The sequence below is a fragment of the Acanthaster planci genome, linkage group LG02 (genome assembly GCF_054643075.1).
Source record: "Acanthaster planci isolate LZ-2023a linkage group LG02, COTS_SCS, whole genome shotgun sequence".
Taxonomy (NCBI): domain Eukaryota; kingdom Metazoa; phylum Echinodermata; class Asteroidea; order Valvatida; family Acanthasteridae; genus Acanthaster; species Acanthaster planci.
Window position 1 is genome coordinate 266,949 of NC_141778.1, and position 14,632 is coordinate 281,580.

General features: G+C 38.9%; 1 protein-coding gene across 2 annotated transcripts in view; it reads right to left on the reverse strand.

Annotated features, from left to right (window-relative positions):
- Positions 1-13,001, reverse strand: part of LOC110987410 (uncharacterized) — a 33,206-nt gene extending 20,205 nt beyond the window's left edge. The window contains exons 1-2 of one of the 2 annotated variants that reach the window (XM_022250122.2): positions 12,699-13,001; positions 695-757 (exon numbers count right to left, since the gene is read on the reverse strand). In XM_022250122.2, the coding sequence (XP_022105814.2) occupies positions 695-757; positions 12,699-12,738 (103 nt within the window). In that variant the 5' untranslated portion in view covers positions 12,739-13,001. Of the gene's footprint in view, positions 1-694; positions 758-1,646; positions 2,219-12,698 lie in introns of those variants that run through there. The other variant, XM_087132633.1, reaches the window with a different exon arrangement.
- Between the last annotated feature and the right edge of the window lie 1,631 nt (positions 13,002-14,632).

Genomic DNA, 14,632 nt, shown 5'->3' on the forward strand with positions numbered 1-14,632 from the left:
TTTCAAACAAGTGGGAAATTACATGTACAGTACATACTACATGTACATGATTTTCACGCCTTGTTAAATGTGAGTGTGAATGTGAAATTGAATTCTTTTCACAACTTTTTTATTCACAAGGTTAACATCAATCACCCCTACATGTACATGTACATGTAAGTTCAAAGATACTGAATGAACACATTCAAACAGTTCATCAGTGAATTGTATTAAAGAGTACAGTACATGTATCTTTAGCTGCAATCAATTTGTTTTAATACAAACCTTCAAATATCACTTTTTTGTCTCAGTCTAATTTTCAAATTTTGTTTCACTATAGACCTTCACTAATAAATTCATAAGTATGCAAGCATGGGCAAGAAAGGCCTTGGTGTGAGGGCGCCATTGAAAACGTACAGGAGTACGTTTTCTCTCAGGTTTTCTGTCTTTGTTCAGTATTGCACATGGACAATTTAACTTACTGGCGCATGTACTTGCACATGGACAATTTAACTTACTTGTGCGTGTACCTGCACATGGACAATTTAACTTACTTGTGCGTGTACATGTACCTGCACATGGACAATTTAACTTACTGGCGCATGTACCTGCACATGGACAATTTAACGTACTTCTGCATGTCCAGATATGCACGTACAGATATACATGTACATAATAAAGAGTTAAGAGTGGGCTGCTATGGAGGTGCGCTCACCTTGCTTTTTTGGGTCAGACGTCCCACCATCCCGTATCAGCTGCTCCACTTCCTCACGTTGCTCTACAAAAAAGAAAACAAAAAATTCCCTAAATCATGGTAATAAAATACATGTATGTCCACAACATGGTTCTGAGCTTGTAATCCAACAAGTACTCACTGTACATGTACCTTAGTACACATTCATGTACATATGTGTATACACATGTACATTTACATACATCGTTACTTGATCCCTGTATTTTGCTTCTACTACTAGTACACATGTACCTGTTCTCATTCTCAGGACAATTCATGTACCTTTACACTTACTCTACATCTGAGTGAACATGTACAAAACTAAAATTCTTCAATAGGGGAATAATAAGCTACCGGTCAGTGCCGGTCTTAACGGTGCAGGAGAATAGACACTCTTGTGGCTCGGGCATTATCAGCATTCAGACACCTGAGCCACCCATTCATAAATACCTTTTTAATCAGAGAGTCAAAGGAAGTCAATATATGATGGATTTCCAGCGACTGTGTTCTGGAATTTACTTTCCTTTTTCCCAACACCCTTGTCCATTTGCAAATTGTTCAATTGGCGCACACATGGGGAGCCACATGCACACAGACTCTTGACCAATCAGAATTGATTTAACTGTCTGGTATACAGGCGCCAGAGCATGATTTAAGCAGCGGGCATTATCACTTCTCAGCACACATTATCAAATACAGAGTATTGATACACGGTCAAGTTGCACGTTGTTGAATAGGGAGACTGTCTGAGGTAATTATGAATTCATAAAAAAATACATTTGCGGGATACATTGTATGTACATGTCCAGTCCAGTACTTACAATAAACTTACACGTATTTTTCCTTTAAACTGACCCTTCCAAATCACGAATCACATACACTGTACATGTACTACTCCTGCAGAGAAATGAGTAACCTTAAAAACACAACTTACTTAGACTGATACCCTTTCATGTATTTCAACAGTGGTACGGTGAGAAATTCTTTAAGATGAACAGCACACATCTCCCAGACTCCCACACTACTTGGAGTAAAAAGTTTCAGAATCATTGACTCAGAGACAAGTCAGACGATAGACAACGGCATTCCTCTCCAAGAACAGCAAAGTAAATTATACCACCAATAGAAGCCCCATCACTGTTCAACAACACTCGCAATCAAACACTACATGTTGCTTGCCACTTCCACTCCTGAATGAGAAGCAGGGCGTTCAGAGGCTCAAATGTCAAATCAGTGAAAGCCAGACAGGTTTCCCTGTTCTGGGAAGTTGCCCAGTGAATTCATTACTGAACTGGGTTAGCTTGGGCTAGTTACGCTGTTATCATTACAGGGGGATTGTGCAACACGTACATACATGTACATGTACACTTCTAAAACTCATCATCCCTCATGTACATGAACATGAATGGGGGGATAGGCTGATCCATTCACAGGTACATGTAGATGTACATGTACCAGTACATGTAGATGTACCAGTACATGTAGATGTACCAGTTCATGTAGATGTACCAGTACATGTAGATGTACCAGTACATGTAGATGTACCAGTACATGTAGATGTACCAGTTCATGTAGATGTACCAGTACATGTAGATGTACCAGTACATGTAGATGTACCAGTACATGTAGATGTACCAGTACATGTAGATGTACCAGTACATGTAGATGTACCAGTTCATGTAGATGTACCAGTTCATGTAGATGTACCAGTTCATGTAGATGTACCAGTTCATGTAGATGTACCAGTTCATGTAGATGTACCAGTACATGTAGATGTACCAGTACATGTAGATGTACCAGTACATGTAGATGTACCAGTACATGTAGATGTACCAGTACATGTAGATGTACCGGTACATGTCAATGGATCAGCCTATTATCCCTCCCACACACACACACTTTTTTTACACCCGGACAGGTGAACTACATGTAGCGGTTGGCTTGATGATCTACAGTATGTACATGTACCCCCAAAAAACAAATACAAATTTTAAAAGTGTTCAATATTCAAATGAAAGTACATGTCCTGTACCTGAAATAGGGAATTTTTATATTGTCTCTCTGAGCAATTTCTTTCAAAATGTACATGCACGAGTGTGTGTGTAAAGTACATGTATACTGTGTACTATACTAGTACACAATGTACATGTACATATCAGGACATGTTGGCGGTTCCCAGTCCTTTTTGGTGAAGTTCTAACTTTGCCTGCCCTGCCTGCTGTTGAAGGCCCAGATGAGGAGATACATGTACAGTCACAGATCGCAGAACAAAAACATTCAATCTTCTCTGCAAAGGTTTCTCACTTCCTCTGAATGCTTTTGTTTAACTTGAAACCTAAAATTTTTCACTCTGTTCAAATACAGAAATGAGTCACTAAGGTACATGTACGGTACAAATGTACAACTGTGGCACTACGGTAGGCTACATGTACTGTACATTTCAAACTTGTTACACACAAGAACAAAAGCAACGATCTGTACTAAGATTTTGGACAGACCATACATGCACATGTTAAAGTCTGTACATTCATCAACACTTAGGCATCTGTTTCAAAATTAATGCCTGGGACTTGTCCTTCCACAATGACTTAATTACCGGAACCTCTTCAAATTCATACAGTTAGGGCATACATGAAAGCCTCTCAGGTCTCAACCTTAGATACCCCCTCCGGTAATTGCAAAGCCTGGAATCCCCAGAAGAGCAGGCTGTCTGTGCTTACTGAGGAAGCCTGCGGGTCAGCTATGACAAGCCTGGTTTCCTATTGATAATCTACAACTACATGTACTGCAGCACTATAAATAGTCTGTTAGCAGCATGGTCACTCCTCAACTCATCATCCTGATTCTATGTACTGGTACATGTACATACACATGTACAGTATATCAGTACATACGAGTACTACTGTAGACTACAGTGTAGTGTACACGTGTATAAATTGCATGTACAGTACACCTTTACATGTACATGTACGTGTACGTGTACATGTACGTGTACATGTACGTACCATGGAGCTACATGTACGCGTACATGTATACCACTAGCTGTACAAATACATACAGTTACATATAACATACATGTGCTTGAACTTTCTTCCTAAAACTGGACTTTGCAAGTACATGTATGCAGTTGTTTTGATTCAAAAACATGTACATGTATGTACATGTACATTTACACTCTACATGTACATGTAGTATCCATCTGGGGAAACAAAAATTTTTAAATACAAGTACACGTACCATAATTATAAAATGGCCCATCTTTTTGGGGGGGAAATCCAACTGATATTTTTCACTTGATGTACTACATAAAAACTTTAATGAAACGGTAACTTTGAGTAAACCTGCAAGTTAAAGTTAAAGTCCATAACATACCACTGGCACTACACGTGTATGTATCTTTGGTCACTAAAGAATACACATCCATTCATTTGTTTAGCCAACTTGTTTTAATTCAAATTCTTCCTTAACTTTCTGAAAAAACTCTGTGAACCCTACAACATGTATGTCTGTACTGTACATTGTACATGTAAATGTCACAAGGAAATGGACACACTATAGGGGATATTCCGTCACATCCAGTTTTGAAGGGAAAGCCTGTATTATATCCGGATTAATCCAAATACTTGGCTTGCAGTCAACAAGGCCTGGGACCTCAGCACATTACTCTTGGCAATGTTCCATCAGCATCAGACTGAAGCCTAGCCCTTCGTAGCTAGGCCTACATGTATCGACTGACTGCTAAAATATCACTGGATACTGTTTGGTCAACAGATGGCGCTGTTCATGTACATGTACAGCTGCATGATGTCCAGGGAAAATTCCTGTGCCGCCAACTACACTAGACTGCTTCAATATACATGTAAAATGTACGTGTACAGTGTACATCCTGAAATAATTTCACTGATGTAAATACATGTATTTGTAAATATACATGTACATGTACACATACATGTTTGTAATTAAGAAATAAGTCACTCAGACTGTACTGCACTCTATTCGAAATTCCTATACAGGTGCGGTATATACTGGTTCATACATGTACAGGTACGATAGCTGTGTGTCCAAAGCTTATCACATGGGTAGTACCGGTACTGACCAATAAAACATCGCTGATATCAGTTTGGCTCCTCCCACTAGCTTAGCCAGAATCCGAACTGTACTGTTTATGTACTGGTACATGTATGTACATGGGTTGTTATAACCCCCCCCCACACGCTCGACCCCATGACCCCCTCGACTTACGGTACATTCAAATCCTTCACAACACAGATTACTAGGAGCCTGAACCCATGGAATGTGTGGTTTCATCAAACAGAGAATTCGAAGAACTGTGTTACGCATTGTTTCCACAGTTTGAGAAACATCAAGGTTTAATATTAAAAAAACAATGCATGCATGCGGGTCACGGAAACACGTATCTGAACGCACATATGTATGTGAACGTGCATCATTAATGTACTGATGAATGTGCTGATGACGATCATGCCGGTCTGGTCGTGGCCCAAATAAGAATGAAGGCCGTGTGGTGTTAGAAGATGGGTTAGGGTAATCAACAAGATTATAAAATGTGCGTACTCGTATCTGCACCATTGCATATGAGTATTTTTCATAGAAAGGTTGGGGCAATTATCAAAAATGGAGTGGAGGAACTTTAAAGTAAAATACAAAACAAAATTGCTTTCTTGGCCGAGTTGCACGGCAGCTCAGAAGATTGCTAGACTTACTGTATAAGCGGCAAGGCATGGATTCGAGTCTACGTGAATGCAGAACTTTATGATTTTTTTAAGGGAGGAATTGGTTGGAGGATGTTTTTATAATAGGAAAGTAAAGCCTGACATTTAAACGTACATGTACATGTACCTTAGAACTTTATTTTCTTTACTGAATACATTTCCACAAAATGTATTGGACTCACAGTTAACCATATATCAGTCACCATGATAATTTCCCCTAACCCTCCAAGAAAAAATTACCGTAAGGTAATGTTCCCCACACAGATACTGTACATGTATCAATGCGCGAGTACCTGTGGGAAGAGTCCTGTTTTTTATGTGATCCCATTCGTGATCAGTGGCAAGTATATGTACCGTACATGTATTACGGTGCATGGGCACAAGTGAAATTGTCAGTTGAACATGTTGAAGGGGTCGAGGGGGTTTTGGATCTACCAGTATGTATGTATCTCATCTTTGCCAAATAAATTGCTCAGTGCAACCACATTAGCAATGCCATACAATAATTTATTTATTTATTTATTTAGAATGGCTTAGTTATTTATTTAACTGTATTCCTCGCCGCCTGGGGCAGAATTGTGAATACAGTTTACATGTACATTAAAACAAATAAATATACAATAATATGTACAATAACAAAAGAAAAAGGTATTAAAAAGCTAAAAGCCTTAACTTTCTACAAAGCCTTGGACTTGGAGTAAACAGGAACATTATGATCAATAATACATTCTAAAAGGGTTAAAATTAAAATTACAAAAAATTGAATCAACGGAAATCAAAATTTGTTTACAAACATTAACAATGTACTTGGACAAAGGGGTGAAAATACAGAAAGGGAAGAGGAAACAAAACATATAGGGCTAAGGAGGGTCAAAAAGGGGGAGGGGGTAAGGGGTAGGGGGTCAGGGGTCAGGAGGAAGAGCGGTCAAAAGGAAGAGGAGGGGGATCAAAACACACAATATTACAAAGGGAACATTAGATAGGGAGGACAATTACGACGCAGGAACCACATTATCATTTGTATTGAAAGCATTAAAAAATGAACCAGAGCAAGTAAACGATAAGGTCTGATTCTATTATTGGTAGGGCAAATAAACTCAACATGGAGCTAATAGGTTTAGTCAGACACACTGTTAAGCAGCTTTATCAATCCTACAAAAGGGCTGTTCTGATACCTCCTTGTACGACAGAAAGGCACTGTTATAGTTGTAAAATTTCTTAACTGACGACCATGTGACAGATGACGAGTCAGAGGAATCCAAGTACTAAAATGCTTTGAGGTGAGCAGAGACTGACCAAACTTAATGCACAATTGGTTTCGCCTTTGACTGAGAGTGAGCATGCCACACGAAACAAGTGCCTCATCATAACCATTGTATTCATTGCCAAGGATAATTTTGCAAACCCTTTTCTGGAAATTTTCCAGAGCTGTAACATGTTTCAACGTGAGGCTAAAATTCCATACTGGAGTGGCATATTCTAACAATGGCCTAATATAGCCAAGATAAATGGAGACCAAATCATTTACAGGTAGGCAAAAAGGCTTCAGTGTCTTTAACATATACAGTCTTTTGTTGGCAGGAGATATTATATTCTGGATGTGGGCATCCCATTTAAGGTCTGCCTGCACTATAACACCCAGGATGCGATGGGATGCGTTTTCTTGTAGAACTGTGTCCGCGATATGGAGTTGCTCCAGTCTATGTGGTTGTCTCGTAAAGCTGACAGTCATGGCGCTGCACTATATGAGGACTGTACAAAGATTGTACTGTACATGTTACCTGTACAGACAAAATTCATCTGCATTCATACATGTATGCTCTCATTTAATGTCGTCTGCAATGTGGGATGAGTTTGGAATTGTGCCAAACAAGATGTATACTTAGGTGCTCCTGCATGGAGAAAGGCAAATGCAGGACATGCCCAAAGGCCACAACCTCCACTTCTACAAATGTACAATGTACAGCAAGCAGCTGGATTTGAACCCCTGACCCTCTTATCACCAGTCATGAACCATGACATAGGATTACACTTTCCCCTAGATACACAAGTACTGTACATGTACATTGTGCCATTCTCAAACTTCAGTCACTGGGACACAGTTATTTAATGACAGAAATGAGGATATACCAGTACATGTATGTGTACACGTACAACAAATCTGTAGTCCATTTTTCTGTGCTAGCAGTTTAAGTGCCCATCTTTTCTCAGTCCAGAGTCTCATTCAAATTAATAGTTCCAAAGGCCACAGCGTCACCACATTTTGTTGACTTTCCTCTACTAGTGACTACTCTACTCTCTGTTACAGTGACAGGTGCCTACCAATGCTCAACCTGCTAAAAGTTAATATTTAATAAGCAAGCACAGGTAATAACTTAATAAATTAAAGCACAATATTCAATTCAACCATGTACATGCAAACGGTGACAAAATCTATTTCGAAACATTAAATCATTAAACACTCTGTCTCCCCCTCTCATTCATTCTAAGTTTCAACATATGTACCAAAATTCAGCACCCTACAGGTATTCAGTGGACTCTTCCACTACACCAGAAATACACTGTACATGTACATACTGCAAAATTGATGAATGAAATTTTTACTTTGCAAGGAATAAATTCAGGGGAAAGAAAATGACAACCTGCAAACGAGCATGGTACGTAAATGTTCAAGTGTTTCTTTCCATATTCTGTTATCTAAATTTCCCTGTTTTTTCTACAAAATCACAAAACCTTTCTAAAAAATCTGCATATTTACAAAACAAACAAATGACACTTGAAGCATTAACTTCATAAACATTTGCCCTTAATCAAGGCGCCCACGGCAAAACGGATAGTGAAGACCACACGCCGAACTGAATGCAAGTCCAAAATTAACCATGTATGCGCATGCAGTAGCCGAGCTGTCATGGACTGTGCCTGCCGCCGCAAGCGACTTTGGACATGTTGGAGCTTTGTTTCCAGTGGTTTATTTGAATTATTCAATTATTATGCTAATGTTATGAATTATTCACATTTCTCTGAACCAATCGTGTTTTGGGGGCTAAGTAGTCCAAGCATGTCTAGGCTACTTACGTTCATGAAGCCGCTGCAAAACGGCACAGCCTGGTATTTGAAACTTTTGCCATATCCATCTAGTTAGAAGATTGACAAATACGTTTTTACCCTCAAGAACAGCCTTCAGGGCCAACATTTGCTGTGGTTTCAATTTGTCAATTGGAATCCCAAGCTTCGGTGCTGCATATTTGAGGCAATTCTGGAAGAGATTGTGGTCTAGAGCTTACATCATTGCCAGAAAGGACGCCATGTTGAATATGCATGCCATTGTAATGATGAATAATTATTACATACACGATAGAGGTGATCATTTTGATTGGTGGAGACTTCTGCCCATACATATCCTATCTGCTCCAAACCGGTAGCAAATGTAAAGAAAAACATAAACTACATGCAGAACGTGCATGCAGTTCGTTGTGCAGTCTTTCTTCATGCGTTGGTTTGGTGCTTAATCCAGTCTCCTCCAGCTCCTCGTTCTTGAGCGACGATCCATTTCGCCGCGGACACCTTGATCAAAGGCTACATGTACATGTACATAAACACCAGTACTTTGGCTTGGCAATCAGTTGCGAACAAAATTTTAAATTACCGGTAAATTGAAACTGCCTTCCCTGTTGCACATGATACAAAAACAGGGAATGCTACATGTATAAATGGGTACAAATGTATGTGCTCTGTAACATAATGTTACAGACCACATAGATGTACATTTACTTACACGTATGTCAGTATGTATGTGAAGTGACAAGCAAACAACTCGAATACCTAATTTGTTAAAATCAATTTACATGTACAATTCAGTTGACTTGTTAGCATTCATGGTCAGATGATCTGCAATTCAGCTACACATAGCAGTAAGTAGTAAAAGTGAAACTGTACAGTTAAACAGTTAACACAATGATGAGTAATATCGGAGGGTAACACACAGAATACAGATTTCTCACGGGCACACATGTGAGTACACATACATGTACATATACGATGAAGTCACAGGCTTCATTTACACTGCCATATTGTATCTGTACCACCAGAAGGGTTAGTTGTCCCTTCACTGTTTGTCTTGTGAATCCACATTGGTTCTATTTTTAGGTGAGTGTGTCATCATCCAGTGAAATCAAGCTTTCCGATTCATTAACATCCAGTCACATGACCCATATAGCCTGTATAGTTGGCTTGTACATACATGTACATGTATGCAGAGATACACGTGTATGAACATGTATGTACAGTATCATAACTACATGTACATGTACCTCAGCATCATATTGTACCATGAAATATAAACATGTACGTGAACCAGGCAGCTCAATGGTAACAGTGCATGACTGGAAATTCTTTGAAGATACATGTACATGTATGAGAATTGTATCACAGAAAAAAATTCCTAATCATACCCGGTACATGTAGCATCATGCAATAAGGTTTCTTGTAAATTTCACACAAACTTCATTTTAAAAATTACAAATTAGTCAAATTGTCACAATGTAAAGCAAAACAGAGAGCTACATGTAACATCCAGGACAACTGACTCTACATGTACACGTACCAGTATGCTGCTCGTACATGTATACTGTATATCACATGTACATTTACAGTAGCTCCACAATTAATTTTTAAAAAAAAAAAAAGTCAGGGTGTATTTTTTCAGAAAATTCATTTACAGTAAGTATCATAAATACAAGTACATGTACATGTATGTATAACAAATTATAAACAATGGCCAAAAAAGCCAAAGAAAGTGTACATGTATACATAATGGGGCCATGAGTCCATACAGTACATACATGTACATGTACAATGTATACATCATGTATACATGTTTACATAATGGGGCCATGAGTCCATAAACGTATACATGTAAATCAAATCATTGTGGCCAGGGGATACTACTGACATCTAGCAGAAAGAAATGTATAAAACTGTACCAGTTCTTGATGTACAGTAGATGTTAAATTTACAGGCATCATGTCTGTAAGCAAGGTCTACATACAGGTACAGTTCTTGTTTGTAATGAAAATGTATGCATTGATCAATGACACTTGTACATGTACATATACAATGTACAATTTACTGTTCATGAACCTACATGTACACCATACAATGCTCTCCACACATAATTCTGCGGTGAACAGAACTACCAGTACATGTAAAGTACATGAAAAAAACTAAATGAGGGTTGATTCTGAGTCATACATTTAACACTTTGTCCTTAGATCTAAACTGGGGTTCATTTAAGGGGGCACACAGCGTGAAATTACCATCAGACGTCTGCCATTTTCTGACCACTTCTCTTATTTGCCCCACCAAAGAAGAAGTGGTTGGACAAAATCTGAAGGAAATGCAAAGGTAAAAGTCCCAAATTAAAAATCTTCTTTTTTTTTAATCTGTGTTTGTGCTTAACATGGAAATTAAACTATAGTCCTAAGAGTGTGCTATCATGTGACCTTATCATCCTATCACATTGATCATGTAAATATTGGTTGGCCTAATTTCATGCACTGTGCACAATCTCTCGGTATCAAACACCTTTCAACCTACTTGAAAAGAAATCATGGGGAAAACACAAAACAAACTAAATAGGGAAAATTACATGTTAATGTATGGCTACAAAATAAAACAAAACAGAATATTTCATGAATATTCATTTAAGAAATACTACATACATGTATACTCCAGGTACAAGTACATGTACTGTACACACGTACATGTACGTGTATGTATGTACATTATATTACATATACTTGTAGCATGTGTCACAGCCATGGCACTATATGTACATGTATCATGAAAACCTGGCCCACTCTTAATTTTAATACATCATGAGTAAGAACTGATGAATTCAAATAATTCAATAGGTGTACTGTGTCTAATGCTTGTGATGTGAGATATTAGGGTTTTGGATCAAAACTAATGATGGCCACTTGCACTGCAACACAAACAGCTGAGCGTTTTATTGTTAAAAAATATCCCTCTCACTATTCTATAGCAAATAAGAGGCTCAAAATTTTAGAAAACAAAACTGTCTTTGACTGCATTCACTTGCAATATTCACACCAAAACCTGAATATTCAGCAGCTGATCAAATATTCAAATTAAGAAAGATTGCTTTTGGTAAACTGATATTCTGATAGTATACAAATGTGGAGGTAAAAAAACCCCCTACATTTCTTCATTAGATGTGCACTTTCACATAGTGACTTGGTGTATGTTGGTCCGATCAGCTCATGTACAATCTGTACCTGTATTTTAATTCCCATGCAGTGGCTTATCAGCCATCAGAAAGTGATATTACACATGTCAATGCAGCAGGAAAAATAATGAAGCATTTTCAGACTAAGGCTCAGGATATTTGTAATTGTACACAGACTTAAGTGATGTATGGATATCATGGACTCTTTCCTAATGTTTTTTGCCTCATTAAATACATGTACATGTATGTGCCTATCTAAAACTGTGAATGGCATCCTTCCTCTTTGGAAAGACTGAACAAACGTACAGAGATCTGCCGACAAGCAGCAAATATACAGTACATTGTAAACCAGCTCCTTGCTGCTGTACATCTACTTACATGTACAGCACATGTACTGTACATGTACATGTAGGTACCGATTATTCTACTACCAGTGCTACTGTAAATGTACTACTAAGTACATGTACTGTACATGTACTAGGCCAGGGTCCATGATGCCTAAACATCACGCGCCTGTACCAGTCAATGAAACAGCATTCCTTACAGCGTCTCTAGTGAAAGCTTATAGCTGTAAACACGCCCCCTCGGTCGGGCCGAAAACACACAGTCAAAAACCGGTTTTAAATTTTCCAAACCAACACAAAATGTACATGAACCCCTAGAAATGAACATGAATAATGGTGACATCACTAGAATGCTTGGGATTCCAGAAGAATATTGGCAGGTTTCACAGAAATAGCGGTCGTGATTCACGTCCGCGCAGTGACCTCCGGAGGGATGACGCGTCATGGTGGGAATGTCGCAATAGCTAATGAGGGAACCCCAACTCTAACGCGAGAGGTATTTCCCCGAATTCTTCCCCAGATTCAGAGCGGAACACGACATATTTAACCCTGAAATAAGCTAATAACACTGTAACAATATTATTCATCAACACTCTATTACATTATCATGTGTATAATGTGAAAATTTAAGGCTTTAAGAATGAAATAAACGGAAAACTTACGTTTAAGCGCCTTCGGTTTAGATTGTTTTTGACGTGGCATGATGTACACACTCTGTAGTACCGACACTCAATTTTCATTCGCCATTGGCTCCGAACGCCGGGATTTCCCGCCCATATCTCAGTCAGCTCTACCTTTCCTTCGACGCCAACTCAAGTAATACTACCGCAAATATTCAACAGTTATCTTAGTACTGAAGTCAATTCCAAATATTCGATGAAATTTCGAAATCGGCGGTGTTTTCTCCTTTAGATTTGTGTAGTATTACCACAGCGTGTTGGTGACTCGGTTGTGTTATGAGATTTGGTGACGTCATCGACGGGTCTCCACCAACGCGCCACGCCCCAGAGCGAGGCTGCTTTCAGCTTGGCGCGGATTTTCCCAACTAGTCTGCTCACACCGGGTTAATTCTATCGTAACACAAAAATCATACGCCGAGTCGCTAATCGGGGACTGCACAGGAAATTTTTGATATATATTTTAGCTTGGCGATGATTATCATTTTCGTATTAAATTCAGTGTACTGCTCAAATTCCTTCAATAGTAGTATTAATCTAATAACTCAGTGAAGTTGCCTTTATATGTAATACGTAAAATTATCATTTCAATCATAAATTGGAAACCACACAATTTGAGTTGCAATATTACGGTAAGCCTGCAAGAACTATAATGTTTGACTGATATCCCATATGGCAATTACGGGCTGGTAGGACGTCAGTGAGTGCCTACACCATACCGTTATGCGAATCACCACTAGATTTGCCAACAAAAGTTGAAAATCCAGAAATTCTTGAAAGATTTAAAGTTCTGACAGAAAGGTTTTGTGGTACATCTGGTAAAGACGGGCACCCATGTTCTCACTCTTCATGAACTCATCCCGCCGTTCGACGATGCGAGGTTTGTGTTATTTTATAGTATGATAATTGCATCATCAGAGATTAAATGAACAAGTGGCTGTGATATGACGTCAGACGGTTTTAAGACACAAAAAATGGAAAAAAAAATCAAACAATTAACATTTCAAAAAAGAACACAAGTTGAAAATTATTCCAAAATGTGTTGATTAATAAAAATCAAGTGAAACATACTGCTATATGTTTCGGTCTTAGTGTTCAAAAGCTCTAAGTTCCAAAGCCGGACCATGGCTGGGGACGGGGGCAACGAAAAAGGAGCCAATTTCTTAATAAAAAATCGATTTGCTTGGTGTATTGCATTTCTCCCTTCCAAAAACATGTAAAAGTGTTTCAAAACTAGCCTCCCCTTAACAAAAGGTCATAAAAGGTTACATAAAAAAATTGGCAAATTTTGACCAGCCCCACCAAAAATAACTGAAAGCCTCTTCCTCCATAAAGGTTGTTCTGGATCCTTCCTTGCTTGTCGTGTTGGATGTTGTTGATATTATACGCATGTGTCTGGAGCTGTGTATGCTTACAGGCTTCCTGGCCAACGAATTTCACACAAACTGAATTGCAAAGGTCAGGGAGATCGGGTATTTTGCTTTCACTTTCGATCTGAAAACCAGTTGGGCATAATCCTGACGGAAAGCGACGATATTGGGTCACCACTGAGACAGTATAAGTCTAGATGCAGATCACAGGAAGATGGGGATATATCAGAGTTTTTGAAAATGGCCATTGGCCATGCCCCCTCCCCTTTTGCCTGTCCCCACTGTGATATCCAGAGTCGGACCCCCATTCGAGACCACCAACCCCAGGCTCCCATATCAGTAGCGCACAGTTCGCTCGTCGCCAGCGCCCGAACAGGGCGGGGGGGGGGCTGATGCCTTGTATAGATTTTGTAAAGGAAATAAATCACACTGGGTCACAGCTAAGCGCAGAGCATTGTGGGTAATTTTTGGCAGCTAAATATGGCGGTTATCAATTTGCTTTCTGTTCTTTTTCTTCCTCGTCACTGAAAATATTCTCACTACACTTGA